Source organism: Polyergus mexicanus, unplaced genomic scaffold (assembly GCF_030449975.1).
Source record: "Polyergus mexicanus isolate NDT 795.1 unplaced genomic scaffold, iyPolMexi1.0 SCAF_7, whole genome shotgun sequence".
NCBI lineage: Eukaryota > Metazoa > Arthropoda > Insecta > Hymenoptera > Formicidae > Polyergus > Polyergus mexicanus.
In genome coordinates, this window is record NW_027223327.1 from 1,001,092 (window position 1) to 1,017,230 (window position 16,139).

A 16,139-nucleotide genomic window follows, 5' to 3' on the forward strand; every position below is an offset into this window, starting at 1 on the left:
ATTGATTACTATTTATTATTTTAATTGTTATCATAAATTGCAATCAAAGTATTTTAATAACAAAGTAAAAAACATACAACAAAATATATGTTATTTATGATTAAGTCGGTAAATCAAGTAATATGTTTCGGATACTACCTAAACGACTATCGATAATACAGAAATCGTAAAATTGTTACATGCGTCTTATCAATAGAATTTCTTGATCGAAGATCCTTTTCATTGGTCGGTAACAAAAAATTTCTGTGACTAAAATGATAGAGAAAGGATAAAAGGAGAACGGAAAAACGACCATATCGAGGCGGTTAGTTTGCAACGTGACCGGCGTAGAGCGCCACCGCCATCGCGACGGACGACGGGCTCTCGTGTGTCGTGTCTCGTGTGTGCCTAGTGTAGTGTGTACAGTGTACGGTATACAAGTACAGTATAAAACGGGGCGAAATCGTGGACGTGAAACGTAGAAGAGGAAAACGTTCTCGCATACGGTGATCCTCTCGCGGTCGTCGTTGGATCTGTTCGCGATAGTGGACACCGTGCCGACATAGTTCGCCGCGGCTCGTTGTTGCTCGCTTCTTCCTCGCTCTCTCTCGCGAGAGAGAGCGCGCGCGAGCGCCAGTGTTGTACGCGTGTGTTAGTGCGTGCGTGACGTGCGTATACGACCAACGACGACGACGACGACGACGACGACGGCGACGGCGACGGCGACGGCGACGGTGACGACGACGAGGACGAGGCGTGTATTGTTCCGGGGCGCGGTGCGCGGTCGTCTGCGCGACGGTGAGTCGAGGACGGGCGTTTAATTATGCCCGCGGGATCGGCGGCTAGGAAAAAGAGCTGCTGCTGCTCCTCCTCCTCCTCATCATCATCCTCCTTCGTCGCCGTCTTCTCCTCCGCCTGAAGAGAGTGCACGGAGCCTGCGAGGCGCATGCTTCCCCGCCCGCTCCCTCGCCATTTTGGAGGTGAATACGATTTTTTCGGCCCTTTTTTAGCCGACCGATCGACCCTGCCCCTCGTGCCGCGAATTTCCTTCCGCTCGGAGTCGCGAGGGCATAACCGTGCGATGTCACGCCAGCAGCCGGACCGGCCGTGACGCACGCTAATACGATTGGTGTGTTTTCGTATTGACGGAGCGCATCGGGAACACGGTGCAACGTAACGTAACGCAACGCAGCGCAGTGCGCTGGATCGCTCTTACTCTACGGGGTAGGGGCGAGAGAGAGAGAGAGAGAGAGTGAGAGGGAGGGGGGGGCTGATCCGGACCGACCGTAAGGACCCAATCCTTAAATCCTTATGGCCCGCATTTTTCCATCTCCTCCTGTGAGCGAGTCATCGTTTCATCTTTCCTATAAATGCCTCATCGCGCTTTTCCACAGGTTTGTTCTCGTCCACAGGCTTACTTGTCTTTTTTAAGGATTCTCTCGGCGCGCCGCTCGATAATTTTCTACATTCCCGTCGTCCAAACGCGCCCTGCCGAATATTTTGATATCCTCCCCCCTCCCCTCTCCGATTCGGTTCCGGTGCGATAAGGCGTCGATGATCCCCGCGCGGTGACGTTAACTTGACAAAACGAGGAAGACGACCGGTCGTCTTCCTCTTCGTCAGGATCGTTAATATACATACTAGGTATTAGTCTTTCTCTTTCTTTCTTTCTCTTATTGAGGCGAATAATATGACTAACGCGATAACAATGATGGGAATCGCGATAATTTTCGTCGCTCCTACGAGAACGTGCCTATTTCCGCGGTGTCGTTACGTATTCCCTCTCTCTCTCTCTCTCCTCGCTCTCGTCGACGGGGGATCACTTTTAGATCTCGCTCTGCGAAAAAAAAAATGGAAAACAAAAGAGAAACGACGACAAAGCCGGACAATGGGCTGAACGTAAATATTTGTTGTTGTGTTTGCGGTTCGTGCGCTGTGTCGCCCTTAAACTCGGCAAGCTCGTAAAAGTACATCCGGTCAGAAAGCGCCTGCGACTATTCTAATGTTCGCGTGAAAGATTAACGATACTTTTTTGCGAATCGAGAGGCGAACACTAATCTAGTCCCCCCCCCCCCCTTCGAGAACTCGGAGAGAGTACCCAAAAATTGAAGATTTATCAGCAATAATTTTAAAAGATTTAACTGGGGATCATTTTCGTGTAAGAAAATTTGAGAATATAGGGAAATTGGTGTTTTTGAGAAAATTGTCAATGAATGTCTTAATTTTGTGTATGCCAAGATGTTTATTGAGAATTAACAAATTACAGAACATACTAACATGTGAAATCTGTAGTAAGATGCAGCGTTACTTCAAGTTGATCAAAGATTTTTCATCGAATGATAATCTGAATAATCTGCAGTGATACAATGTTATAAATTAACTCGAGAAACTTTAAAATCAATTTATTTAAAATTTCTTTTCGATGCAAGATTGTCAATTCTAAATAGTACGCACACATAGTATATGATAATTACAGTTCTTATTACTACAGATTAATACAATTTAAAAGCCATGTATAAAACATAATATTAAGAAAAATGTAAATTTTTTCTTATTGAAATTTGGAATGAAAAAAAGAATTCTTATGTTGAGACATTGATAGTTTTTTGTGTTTATAAACTGTTAAAGATAAAGATGTTTTTTCCCAAAGTGTTAAAAATACAAATAGATAATCAAATTTTATCTTTTATTTTACCTAAAGCAGTCTTTTATCACATGAAATTTTAATTTCATATTTACCAAATTATTTAACTGCTGAAAAGTGAAATTGTTAAGTCATAATCTTCTTAATATGTCTTTACCAAAATTTCTATATCTGAATTAAGTAATTTTTAATATTTTATATGAAAATATGAATTGTTCTGTATTTTCCATATTTCCAAAAGTGTTCTGTAATTCTATATTTTATATGGCAATTGTGGTTAAAATTATGATTTAATGTGATAAGAAATAATATTGTTCCATTTTTAACAATATATGCATTAGCATAACTCTAAATTTTAGCCAATTTTTAATACGTTTGTATCCAAAAGTTTTTTCTTTTTTTTTTCTTTTTTTTTCTCTAGATGGAATGTTAAATTCGGGAATGGACTGACAGAGGATCTGTTAAAATCAGAAGATTTAGGCAAGGAACCTAAAGACGATTCAATAAAGTAAGGTGTCTGGACTAGGCCTCGGGCATCTAATTATCAACAACTCGACTATGCCAGCTGTTGCAAGGCCTGGTAGTTTGAAGGATCCAGAGATTGCCGAATTATTTGAGAAAAATGATCCGGAGAAAATATTTGAGGATCTGCGCGAGATCGGGCATGGTAGTTTCGGGGCTGTTTATTATGCACGATGCCTGGTTACCAAAGAAATTGTTGCCATCAAGAAGATGTCCTACCTGGGGAAGCAAACGGTGGAAAAATGGCAGGATATTTTGAAGGAAATTCGATTTCTTAGGCAACTTAATCATCCTAATACTATAGAGTATAAGGGTTGCTATCTCAGGGACCACACTGCCTGGGTATGTACAAGATTTAATTTCTTTTTTGAAAATCGAAAAAACTTGTTCCATTTTAGATCCTTAAAAATGACATTTTGTAATATTTTTGCATCTACTAATTTTTACAGTTGGTAATGGAATATTGTCTTGGCTCTGCATCAGATATTATCGAAGTACACAAAAGACCTTTGAAGGAAGAAGAAATAGCCGCAATATGTGATGGCGTATTGCGTGGCTTAAATTATCTGCATAATCTCGGTAGAATCCATCGTGATGTGAAAGCAGGAAATATTCTACTTACTGAGAATGGTACAGTGAAATTAGCCGATTTTGGGTCCGCGAGTATAAAATGTCCAGCCAATAGCTTCGTAGGAACTCCGTATTGGATGGCGCCAGAAGTTATATTGGCTATGGACGAAGGGCAATATGATGGCAAGGTTGATGTATGGTCATTAGGAATAACATGCATCGAATTAGGTATATATTTATTATTTAATACATTATTGATTGTGAAAACTTTCTAAATAGAATTAATAGATTAATATTTCTTGTTCACATTAATAGTTTGAATATTACTATTATTAATTATTCAATTATTCTAAATGTGACATTTTCATCCATTCAATCAACAAAATGATATTGATTATTTGAATTAGAAGATATCAATATGATTTCTCTAAGCTCTTCCTAATATGTAATTCACACATTTATTTCATTTTATTAGACTATCTATATATATAATTATTATCTATGATGATTATTTTACTTACATGAAATTTAAAAAACTTATCGATTATATTAATTACAGCGGAAAGGAAACCGCCTTATTTTAATATGAACGCTATGAGCGCTTTGTATCATATTGCACAGAATGATACTCCAACGTTAAATTCGCCAGATTGGACTGATGTCTTTCGTCATTTTGTTGAGGTGTGTCTCACAAAAAGTCCAATTGAAAGATTGACATCCGGGAAACTGTTATCAGTGAGTCATCTTTATGTATATCTGCAATGATACACTTTATATATATATATTTTATAACTTTTTTTTTTTTTTTTAATAATATACTAATAGTATGTTAATAGTAGTCTAGTTGTTCTCTTATAGGCTTTCAATTTTACAGCATCCATTTGTCACCAGATCACGTTCTCCTCAAGTTTTAATAGATTTGATACAGAGAACGAAAGCTGCTGTCCGGGAGTTAGATAACTTAAATTATCGTAAAATGAAGAAAATCTTGATGATTGATGCATGCGAAACAGAGAGCACAGTTGGTGATGCTGATGGTACGTCAACAATTCAATTTCTTAAATGTTAAATTTAGTACTAATTTTCTACATGTTTTTTACACTGATTAAGTGTGTGTAAATGCATTTTATTTAACATTTCTAAATCTTTACAACTGTGTGATTACAGATACACCTGATGAACAAACAGGTGGTGATAGTAGCAAAAGTAATTCAATTACCTCAGAACATTCGATTCACTCGATGGGCGTCTCAGCAAGCTCTCAAAGTTCCTCCACCAATAGCCTGCCATTGCCAAATGCTGATGGTAATGACTATTCTTCGGGATCCGTCAGAAATCGGCATAAAGTTTCAGCAGGTGGTGTCACTGCCAATCTCCTTGAACATGGTGCCAATAATTTTGCAACAATTAGGACAACTTCAATTGTTACCAAACAACAAAAGGAACATATGCAAGAAGAAATGCACGAACAAATGAGTGGATATAAACGAATGAGGAGAGAACACCAAGGTGCTTTGGTAAGAATTCAAACTTTGTCAAACATTATTATAGATTATGATGCAGAAAAAAGTCTAAATAAGAAATCTTTAATTATATAATCATAATATCTATATCTATAATTATTATTACATCTTTGATTTATAATTATAATCATAAATAATATATTATCATAAATAATATATAATATAATCATAAATTTCTTAATTTGTATTGTATAATAATTGTCAACAATCGTAATTTTTAAATCTTTATATGTACTACATAATTTATTTTTATTGCAGGTAAAATTAGAGGAACGTTGTAAAATGGAAATGGAATCACATAAGCAATTATTAGATAAAGAATATGAAACTCTTTTGCAACAGTTTAGTAAAGATCTCGAAAAATTGCAACTCAGACATCTGCAAGAACTGGAACGTAAGTTAAAACAAAATCAAAATGCTGAAAAGAAACTTCATAAAGAGATAACAAGTAGGCAGGAAGCTGATCGTAAAGCTCTAGAAGCTCAACAGAAAAGAGAGTACAAAGTAAGATATTATTGGTATAAAAAAATCAATATGTACAATTTATTTAATTTATAATTTTTAAACATTATATGTAATATAGGCTTATAAAGAAAGATGGAAAAAGGAACTTTCTCAGGACGAGGTAACTCCAAAAAGGCAACGAGATGCTACACTTCAAAGTCAGAAAGACAATTTGAGACAAATGGAAGCGCAAGAGGAACAACGACTTGCGAGAGGACAACGAGAATATCTGGATCTTGAAATTCGTAAATTCCGTAGAAAAAAGTTACTCATCTTCCACAGTTTAGAACAAGAGCTTCTTCGTGAGGTTTGTATTATTATTGACATGTTTGAATAAATTTTCAATCTCTAAGCAATCATATTTTCACCAAAATCTTCTTATGTTATATTTTTTATTTAGAATACATATCATATGAGTTAATAATTCTTATTAAATGTACATTTTTAATGTACATTTGTTAATAAAATTTAACAATAATAAGTTTGTGCACCAATACCTGCATCTTGGCTTGTTGTTGGTGCTCTGAGCCTGTTGCTGTTATTATTGTTCTATTAACATTTTTATTTTTTATTAAATGTTTGAAGCATATTAAATTTATATAGATATAAATTTACATTTAGGAATTGAATAAACGGCAACAGCAATTGGAGCAGGCACATAATATGCTCCTACGACATCATGAAAAGACACAAGAATTGGAATATAGACAGCAGAGAGCAGTACACGCACTTCGTGAGGATCAAGTGCATCGACAGCATACAACAGAACTTTGTAATCAACAGGATTATATGCAAAGGGCCGAACGTGATTTACGTAAAAAACATGCGTTAGAACTTAAGCAACAACCGAAGAGTCTCAAGGTGAATGACACAATACAAATATCCATTCGTGTGATCATCATAATTGATATTTATTTAAGAAAATATAAAAGTACAACACGTAAATTTCATATTTTTTCAATGATATATTTGATACTAATTGTACTGACAAATAATTTCTATAATTTCAGCAAAAAGAAATGCAAATTCGTAAACAGTTTAGAGAAACTTGTAAAATACAAACGCGACAATATAAAGCATTAAAAGCTCAAATCCTTCAAACAACTGTTAAAGAAGAACAAAAAGCGGTTATTAAAAAGTTAAAGGAGGAACAAAGACGTAAATTGGCACTTTTAGGCGATCAATATGAGCAGAGTATTGCCGAAATGCTCCAAAAACAAAGTATACGGCTAGATGAGTCACAAGAAGTAGAATGCCATAATCTTAAGGTCTAATGAATTAAATTATATTATACACATATTACATATATTATACATATATTATATATATATATATATTATTATAATATATTGTCATATATTGTATCAGTATTCTTATAATATAATTATATGTGATTGTAATGATAATTTAAAATTAATCTTACAGGAAAGATTAAATTATGAATTAGAAATTCTGATGGCATACCAATCAAAAAATAAGATGCAAGCCGAGGCACAGAGAAACAGAGAACGTCGCGAGTTGGAAGATCGCGTATCTGTTCGACGAGCCTTGCTTGAACAAAAAATGGAATTAGAAACTCAGGAATTTCTCCGTGAACGTAGTGAACGTATACGTTTATTGCACGAAAGGCAAGAACGAGAATTGCAGCAATTTGATGAGGAAAGTGCAAGAATAGGATTCAGGTATGTGAATTGTATTCTCGTTCCAAAAAATCGCACTTTATAAAATTTGCTAAAGATATAGCATTGAATTAAATTTTATAAACATGTAGTACAACATTTATTTCAGTTTTTAACAAGATACCTTATGTTTATCTTCATCCTTCTATTATTAAACATTAGGCAGTACATGTCTATATAATTTTTTTATAGTTTTTATAATATTTTTCCAATTATTACAGTGCTCTGGCGATAGCTGAGGCATCAAAAGAATCTTACCCGGACGATGAAAGTCTCAGCGGCTCCATGTTAAGTCTGGCTCACAGTAATAGCTCTACATCCTTCCCCCCTAATAGTCTTTAAATGTATTCATATATATATATATATATATATATATATATATATATATATATATATATATATATATATATATATACACATACATATATATATATATATATATATATATATATGTATGTATGTATACATGTATACACATGTTTGCCTGTAGTAAGTACATGACGAGTCTGCCGACATATAATAATTCGATGACTTACGTATATAACAAGATCGACTCGTTGCGTGCATTAAATCGAACCTAAGAGGTTTGTTAAGGTTGGGAATGTGTATTGGACTGAAATTATCATAACTGCATATTATTTTTAATCATCGAGATATATCAACATAATTTAGCAGAAAAAAGAGAGAAAGAAAGAGAGAGAGTTTCATATTGATGAAGAATTTAGATGCTTTTTGCAATATTGTAATATTTATTAATTATAACTAAATATCTTGCAATGAATACATAAAGATAAAGAAAAGTCTTTAAAATATTAATCTCATTTTTAATATCCAGTAGAATCTTAAAATATAGGCCAGAAGAAACATACATCAGCGTAGTGAGTAAAGAATTTTATACACAACTACTACACAAGAAAAAATTTAGAGACATTTATTTATTAATATGCTACGAATATATGTGTGCGCGCGCGTGTGTGTGTGCGTGTGTGTATTTGACAAAAGTAACAATATTATAATTTTAATGCTCGAATGAAAAATATATATGTTTATATATATATATATATATACATACATACATACATACATACATACATACATACATTTTATCCTTTTTCATCTAAGTTTTAAAATAAGTTTGATATATTTTTCTTAATAGTATTCTGATTTTTGCGCTACTTTCATAATGAAGATATAAAACTTCTTCATAATAATTGAGTGTCGCGCGCGTTAGTGTATTTCTTATATATATATATATATATATATATATATATATATATATATATATATATATATATTTCGAGATTTTAATTATATTTCATTTAAAGAAATAAAAAAATTAGTGGAATTTGTAAAGTAATAATCTAATAAATCTAGCAAAGCTCTATCTTTTTTTATAAATATATACAATTACCAACGATGAAAAAAGTGCATTTTTCGAAAAGAGATTTAAATTTAGGATATAATAAATTATCCTATTTTATTGCTATATCTTTTTATTTTATAATAATTGTTGAATTATAAATAATTAGTATTTACTTTTCAATTCCTTTCAAGTTTTCTGTTAACAAAGATTCTTTAGCATTATTCTAAATATATAGTTTTTATATACATAAAATTAACAGAAAATAAATGTAAAAATTATTTATGAGATATATTAATATATATCTATTATAAACTCTCAAAAAGAATTTAAATATTCTTATTATAAAAATAAAATATTTTCTTAATTATGAGAATGTTATTAATTTTAATATCTTCTACATCATTACCGAGTGAACTTAATTTCAATTATATGATTAGTTATTATTTAATATCTTTTATGACTTGTTTTCTACTTTTATATCTTTATTCATGCAACATTAAACCAGTGGATTTAAAAATATTTCTATGTTGAGTATTACAAACAATGAGGAGAGAATAATCGCGGGATATGTTAACCACAATACAAACACATTTGAAATGTAAAATAAATTGATATTATCTATGTACTAATTGAACGCTCTGCATATTTTTATACTAATAATTAAAATAATTTATCTTTACTCCTGGTGTGTATTAAATAAACAAATATTCATTTGTAACATGTCAATTATATAGATTATTTGCGTTTGGTAATATGTCAATTATATCGATTACTTGTGTTTTTTATGAAAATTGAGTGAACGTTTCAAAGAATGTTTTTATTTTCCTCTATTTCTATTATTAAAAGTTTAAAATATACGTTGAAGATTCATGTTACATCACTCCAATATATTTATATTGTATACCACATATTCTATTTAGAAAGAAAAAATTTCATCCAGTACACATCCCAATGTTGTACTTTTACATCAAAATATACATGTTTTGTTTTCTTCATTTATTACTTTTTCATGTATTTTTGTTTTATGTGTCACACAAAATCTATTATAAAATGTAAATCCGAATGATTGTGACTGTTGTTCCTCTCAATAATATTTTGTAACGATAACTCGACATTTTTCTATAGAGTCAACGAAAATGAATATTATTTTATATTAAATTCTTAAATCTCTTTATGATATGAAAGTCCATTTCCATTAATCATAATCTCTTAAGGAGATGCTACTACTAGTTAATATTTAGCAATGAAAACTCGTTCATTTATTTTTGAATTTTAAAATGTCAATAAATTTTGTGTGTAAAGCATATTTTTATCGTAAAAAATATAAATTTTTCAAAGATATAATCTAATTTCTTTATTAAAAATAGTCAAGACATGTCAACCATGAAATACTTGTAAGTAATAGAATTGAAAAAATATCAATCAATGCCAATTTAACATTTGTATTCATTAATATATATATTATTAAAAAGGTTAATGTTCTGTATAATTTTATTTTATGTTTATGGCTTGAGATTTCTTGTAGATGATTGTTTATAGATTTAAGAGAGATCAAAATAATTGTTAAACAGATTGAGGGGCATGACCAGAAATATTGCATTTTATTTCATAAGTTTATAGACTCTTTTTTTCTCCATAAAATATTTACATGAATAAAAATAAAAAGATACAAGAATTTCATGTGTGTGTATAACATATATATAATATACGTTTTGTCATTCGCGTTATCAATGGTAATATATGGCATGTACACATTCCAGTTTACATTATATATTACATTGTATGTTAAAATCCTTTAACAAGTGAAATCTGATGTGGTGAAATAAAAATGATTAATTAATTATAGCATGCATCGAACAATATCTAAAAGTGTGTTCAATTATAGTGATACGATTGATTGTAGTAGAGAAATATGAACAATACAATTGTTATCATAGTTACATGTTCCAATGGAAAGCTGTCACAATCAACTGATATTGTCCCCATTTATAACTAAACGATATGTAAATATAGACACACACATATATATATAGTAATCGAAATGCAACAACTCATTATATATATGCAAAAGACAGTAAGATGACATCCGTGTGTATGAAGGTATATTTATATTCTTCCTTAGGTTATTCTATATTAGAGAGATGTCAGCGAAATCAATTACTATAATCAATTTGAAGCATAACAGACTAACAGAGATTGTTCGTGCTAACAAACTAGATTCCAAATTATGGTAAAATATGTGTGATTCAGGAAAACTATTAGCTTAATTTAATGTTATATACTTAGTAAGTTTTTCTCTTACAATATAAGTAACTAATTAAATATAATTGCGATTATTAAAGTTTTATATTTCGAACTTATCTTCACGAAGAGATATACTATATAAAAAAATTGTTAAGTTTTATACGCACTTTTAATTATAGCACGAGTTGTCTCTGAGAAAGTTAAGTTGTATATGTACGTAACAAAAGGATAATTTTCGATCATAGTCTGTGTAATCACTATAATACTGAATACCCAATTTAGGAAATTAATCAAGTCGATGTTGCTAGAGTTTTGTAAATATTTATTCGCTTTATATAGAACTGCGATATATGGAATTTTGATTATGATATCTATAGAATTTAGTATACAGAAAGAGAGAGAAAGAGATTTATAAAATTTTTCAAAAACACATGGCTAACTTTATGAGTTAAATTTCGGGTATGATAATCGATAAGCTAGACGCTAGACAATTAATCATAGGCATAGCATATCAGAGATGTTATCAAATTATGCTTGTGATTATTTGATGAGCTCGCTCTTCACTTACTTCCATTATAAATGACGTGATTTTGTAATGTTGGTGTTTCAGTATTGCGATATACATTCGCTATCTCGTCAAATAAAAATATTGCAATATTTTTGAGATTGCTGTAACAATTACGATTCCAGTACTATTATATATAATTATGTCTTCTTCTTTTCATAAATATTATCTCGATCAATTATAAGAATATTTCGTTTTTGTACACATCAAAACATATTGAAGTGAATGTAATTTTAATACAATTTCTGGCTTTAATTAGATAAATCGTAATTTTTATTTGTAACAGCCTTGTTTTTTCAAGGCGCAATTTAACAAAAGTAGATATATATCGTGTTTGCAGAATAGATATCATTAGGTATCGTGGAAAGTAGAAAATATTATACTTCAGACCGATTGTCAAACAACAAGTATATACAGGATACTATCAAAGCTGTAATTTTGATAAGCGGAATAACCATACATATGTTTTATAATTGACAAATTGATACCTTTTTTGTGAAAACAGTCCAATAAAAATTCAATAATTACTTGTGCCATTATTGATCTTGATAAGACTAATTTTTTTATAAGGAAATATGCTTTTTTCTTGTGTAAGACAATGAGACGAAGCAGTGAAAATGATATGTTGCTGATATTGTTCAAAAAATTGTGCATGAACATTATACATAATATAATCTTTGGCATACAGTGTATTAATTTTTTCTAAACACTCTAATTTCTAAAAATTATAATTGTTTCTCTTTCGTAAAACATCGAAAAATTATCTTAGTTGGCATTATTGTAAATTAACAAAATGCAACACCATTTTCATAAAATCTAATTTATGTAGTTACAATATATCGCAGTATCTTTTATATATATATATATATATATATATATATATATATATATATATATATATATACAATACATAATATTAATCGTGGATGAATCTTAAATAAGATTTGGCTTTCAGCGCGCGAAGGACAATTATTTTAAAAACGTATCAGCATTGTGAACTTAAGATATGTGTATCGGATGTGTTTATATTGTTTTACACATTTGACCTGTGTGTGTCCAACAAATGCGTGAAATTAATTTGTTTTTAGGGAAACTTCTATTTGATCTATTTGGCAAAATTTTATATAGTTGTATTATAGCCGATATTATATGTTTCAGTAATATTGAATTTGAACTCTTTATTACATTTCGTTCTCAAGTGAGAATAGAATTCATACCAAACATCTTGTACCAAATTTTGATAATAGGAGATTTTATGTATGTCTGATGTATATATGCTAAATAGTACGCATATCAGGGCAATAATTTTTAATGAAATTAGGGGAACTTATAACATGTGTTTTTTATTTAATTTACAATGTATATATACGGCTTTGTATTGAAATATTAACACGTAAATTCGTGCGACTAAAACATTATATTAATAGCAATTAAAGAGAATAATTTGATTAAAAATTTTTCAGTGAATTTTTCATGTTGAAGTGTTTTGTATCAAATCGAATATAATTGCCTGAATCGGTGAGTTAACATTTATAATCATAATATACGCTCATACAATTTATTTGTATAGTATGAGAAAATAATACATATATATAATAGGTGAAAATATTCCCTTATTTTATTAATAATATATTTTATTGTTAAACTTTATTAAATATCGCACGTGTTATTATTATATCTAAATACAAAAGGCAACATTTTATTAGAATACATACTAATATCTTTCTAATAAATAATCGTAAAATGCATTGCACGTAATCGAGAGTCGTAATCTTGATAATTATTACACGAAGATTATTTTATTTTTAAATTTAAGTAATATATAAAAACATTTTGTAATTAAATCGATGATTGGAAAAAAGAATGTAAGGTGCTATTTGCATCACAAATTAAGGCTTAAAAAAAACAGTTCTAAAACTGTTCAATCCAATATATTGATAAGATAATAAAGATGAAAAATGTTAAACTATAAACCAATTTTGATCCAATTTACCGATCCTTTTTGCGCGATAATGCGTGGATTGGATCTTATTAAATAGTTTGTACATTTAATTAACGCGATAGTTCAAGCATACTATTTTTCTATACAACTATACTGTAAAGTTTAAATTTTTGTTTGCAATATACATCAAGATATATGTGAACAAGAAAGTCACAAGTAAAATTAAAACATGTTAAGATTATCTTTCTGAAGGATATTTGCAAGTTAAAGATGGATGAAGAAAAAACGCAAAAGTATAAAGATCTCTCAATTCTTTATATCTGTCTATACAATTACATGTTGTGCTTCAACTGACATTGATAAAAACATGACTATATATATATATATATATAAAAACAAATGCTCCTGTTATAATGCATAATGTCAAATAGTAACAAACTACATCTTGCCAGTTGTAATACGACAAAAATTAGCTCTTCTCATACATTGCGCGTATAGTTTATACACCATTTAAATCTACAGAGTGTATACATATAACAAATATTTTTACAATATTACAATGCATATATATATTTATATATAGGAAATAACCGGTAATATACAAATGCATTTGCGTTTCGTACACATGAAGCCTTATTTCGTAGGCGAAAACGAAGTTGGACTTAATATGCGTGAATGCATTTCCCTTATTAAGGGTACAGTGTAAGCAACGCATTCGTCCCAACCGGGTGATCTCCATGCGCTTTCGCGCGTTTCCTTACGCGATTGAAGATCCTTGTAACCTAAAAATGAGGACAGACATTTGATGTGTATGAAAACGAAAAAGCAACATATGTAAATATAGCATGATGCAAACAGAACTTCACTTACACCAGATATGGTGAACATTGTACAGTCTACCAATCTGCGAGAAATAACCAGCAAATGGTTCATCATTGTTACGTCTGTAATTAATAGCTTTGGCCCAATTGTTTCCCCATTCTATCATTGTACCTGGTTTTAAACTGTAACTGCGTATTTCGTATGTGTTTGAACTCTTTCGTTTTACCAGCGGTGGCCAAAAACTGAATGCCAACAGGTATTGCAAATGGCGAGATCTCAAGTAATTTCCTCGTTCCCTGAGCAGTCGTTGATAAGACTAAAGAAAATTTATAAATAATCATTACTATATAGATCTGGTATTTTTTTATAGTTAAGATGGCGCATTATATTATATACCTCATCTTGAGATAGCACAGCTTGTGCATGATCTATGCGCTCGTATCCACCCGTGTATTGCCACAAGTGTAAGGCCTGATCCAAATCTCCCACTTCCACTGTCCACGAACCAACTAATTCGCAGTTCAGTTCAGATCTTTTCGAATGAATAAGATTGACATTTTCCTCGCTGTATAATAATATTGAAAATATCAAATAATATATGTTAAATTTGGATCAGGTTTGCTTAAAGATTAACAAAAATAATCATAATCAAAAGCAATATTAATATAAGAGAGATACTTTCTGTTTAGTACTTTTACTAAACCTGAGAGTAGAAGTCACAAAACAAAAAGTATTTTAGCCATTCTGATATCAATTATACATATATTAGCGCTGTGCAATAAAAATAAAGCATCGATATACAAAAAGTTTTGTAACATATAAATATACGAGGAACGTATTCTTGTAGACAATTTTTTAAGTAAATTTCAGAGATTATACGTGCTAATAAACTGCTGATGATAATGATAAATAATAAGAGGATATCACGATGGCTTAAAGTAATGAATTAATTCCGTTTCATCGGAATACATATGGGTCAGTGAACTATTGCATACAGCTTGGACAAGGTCACAAAAATGTCGACTTACTAATTTGCCAAATATTTGTCGATGGAGTCAGGCCGAATGTTGTGGGTATGGAGAGCATAAATGACCTCTTTATCGGAGAGCATTCGCGAGTGCGACTCTTTCGTAGGCTCGATCTTCCTCACCAGGAGCTTGCTTATCCATCCCTCGCTAATGTCACTCCGTTCCGATGACCTTGTTAGAGATCTACGACGAATATATACGATTACTCCGACTACTTGCGAGCCGATGCCAAGCTCGCGTTTCTCGTCGCGAGCTTTCGTTAATCATTTACGTTGACACGGACGACAGTATTCGCGCCTACCTTGCGGCCACGAGCAGCGGTAGATTCCCGTTGCCGGCGAGCGTGCTCGGCACCACTTGAAATTTTCTTCTCAAAACGGCGGCCATTTCTTACTGGATCCACGCGCGCGAATCTTTATTGTCATCTACTGCCCGGATAAGATCGTAATCTGTAACGGGACACGCGTATCGAAAACCGCGAATTTGGGCGGTCGGTTTATTTATATTCGTGATCCCCATGCGTGATTTTTTCTTTCTACACGGAAAGACGAAGCTTACGGCCATCGAAAATCGAGAGTATTCTCGTCAACGCCGGATAAACATCCGGCGAAATATGACGCAAGCGCCAGAGCGCCAGGTGCGTGTGGGTACATGTGGGTGCATAGCATGTACAACGGCTGTCAAATCATTCGATCGGCCAATCAAGATAAAGAAATCTCTGTCCCACTCCGATTGGTCGATCGAACGACTGGGA

The 16,139-nt window shown here is 31.7% G+C and overlaps 2 protein-coding genes across 3 annotated transcripts; one reads left to right on the top strand and one right to left on the bottom strand.

The window, feature by feature from the left end:
- Positions 1 to 297: 297 nt before the first annotated feature.
- Tao (Serine/threonine-protein kinase Tao) lies at positions 298 to 7,808 on the top strand. 2 transcript variants are annotated; one of them, XM_070298864.1, is made up of 12 exons: positions 298 to 959; positions 3,045 to 3,487; positions 3,595 to 3,943; positions 4,275 to 4,450; positions 4,590 to 4,752; positions 4,883 to 5,232; positions 5,497 to 5,742; positions 5,822 to 6,049; positions 6,364 to 6,603; positions 6,753 to 7,010; positions 7,168 to 7,424; positions 7,643 to 7,808. In XM_070298864.1, exons 2-12 carry the CDS (start codon positions 3,182 to 3,184, stop codon positions 7,761 to 7,763), a joined length of 2,694 nt encoding a protein of 897 aa, XP_070154965.1. In that variant the 5' UTR covers positions 298 to 959; positions 3,045 to 3,181; the 3' UTR covers positions 7,764 to 7,808. The 2 variants fall into 2 exon arrangements, with proteins under 2 accessions (XP_070154965.1, XP_070154966.1); XM_070298865.1 differs by having other exon boundaries at positions 298 to 777.
- A 6,051-nt stretch (positions 7,809 to 13,859) lies between these two features.
- Nipsnap (protein nipsnap) lies at positions 13,860 to 15,993 on the bottom strand. The gene is made up of 5 exons (XM_070298858.1): positions 15,687 to 15,993; positions 15,386 to 15,568; positions 14,754 to 14,922; positions 14,406 to 14,673; positions 13,860 to 14,317 (listed from the first exon to the last, which is right to left on the bottom strand). The coding sequence occupies exons 1-5, from the start codon at positions 15,770 to 15,772 to the stop codon at positions 14,169 to 14,171; spliced, it is 855 nt and encodes a 284-aa protein (XP_070154959.1). The 5' UTR covers positions 15,773 to 15,993; the 3' UTR covers positions 13,860 to 14,168.
- Between the last annotated feature and the right edge of the window lie 146 nt (positions 15,994 to 16,139).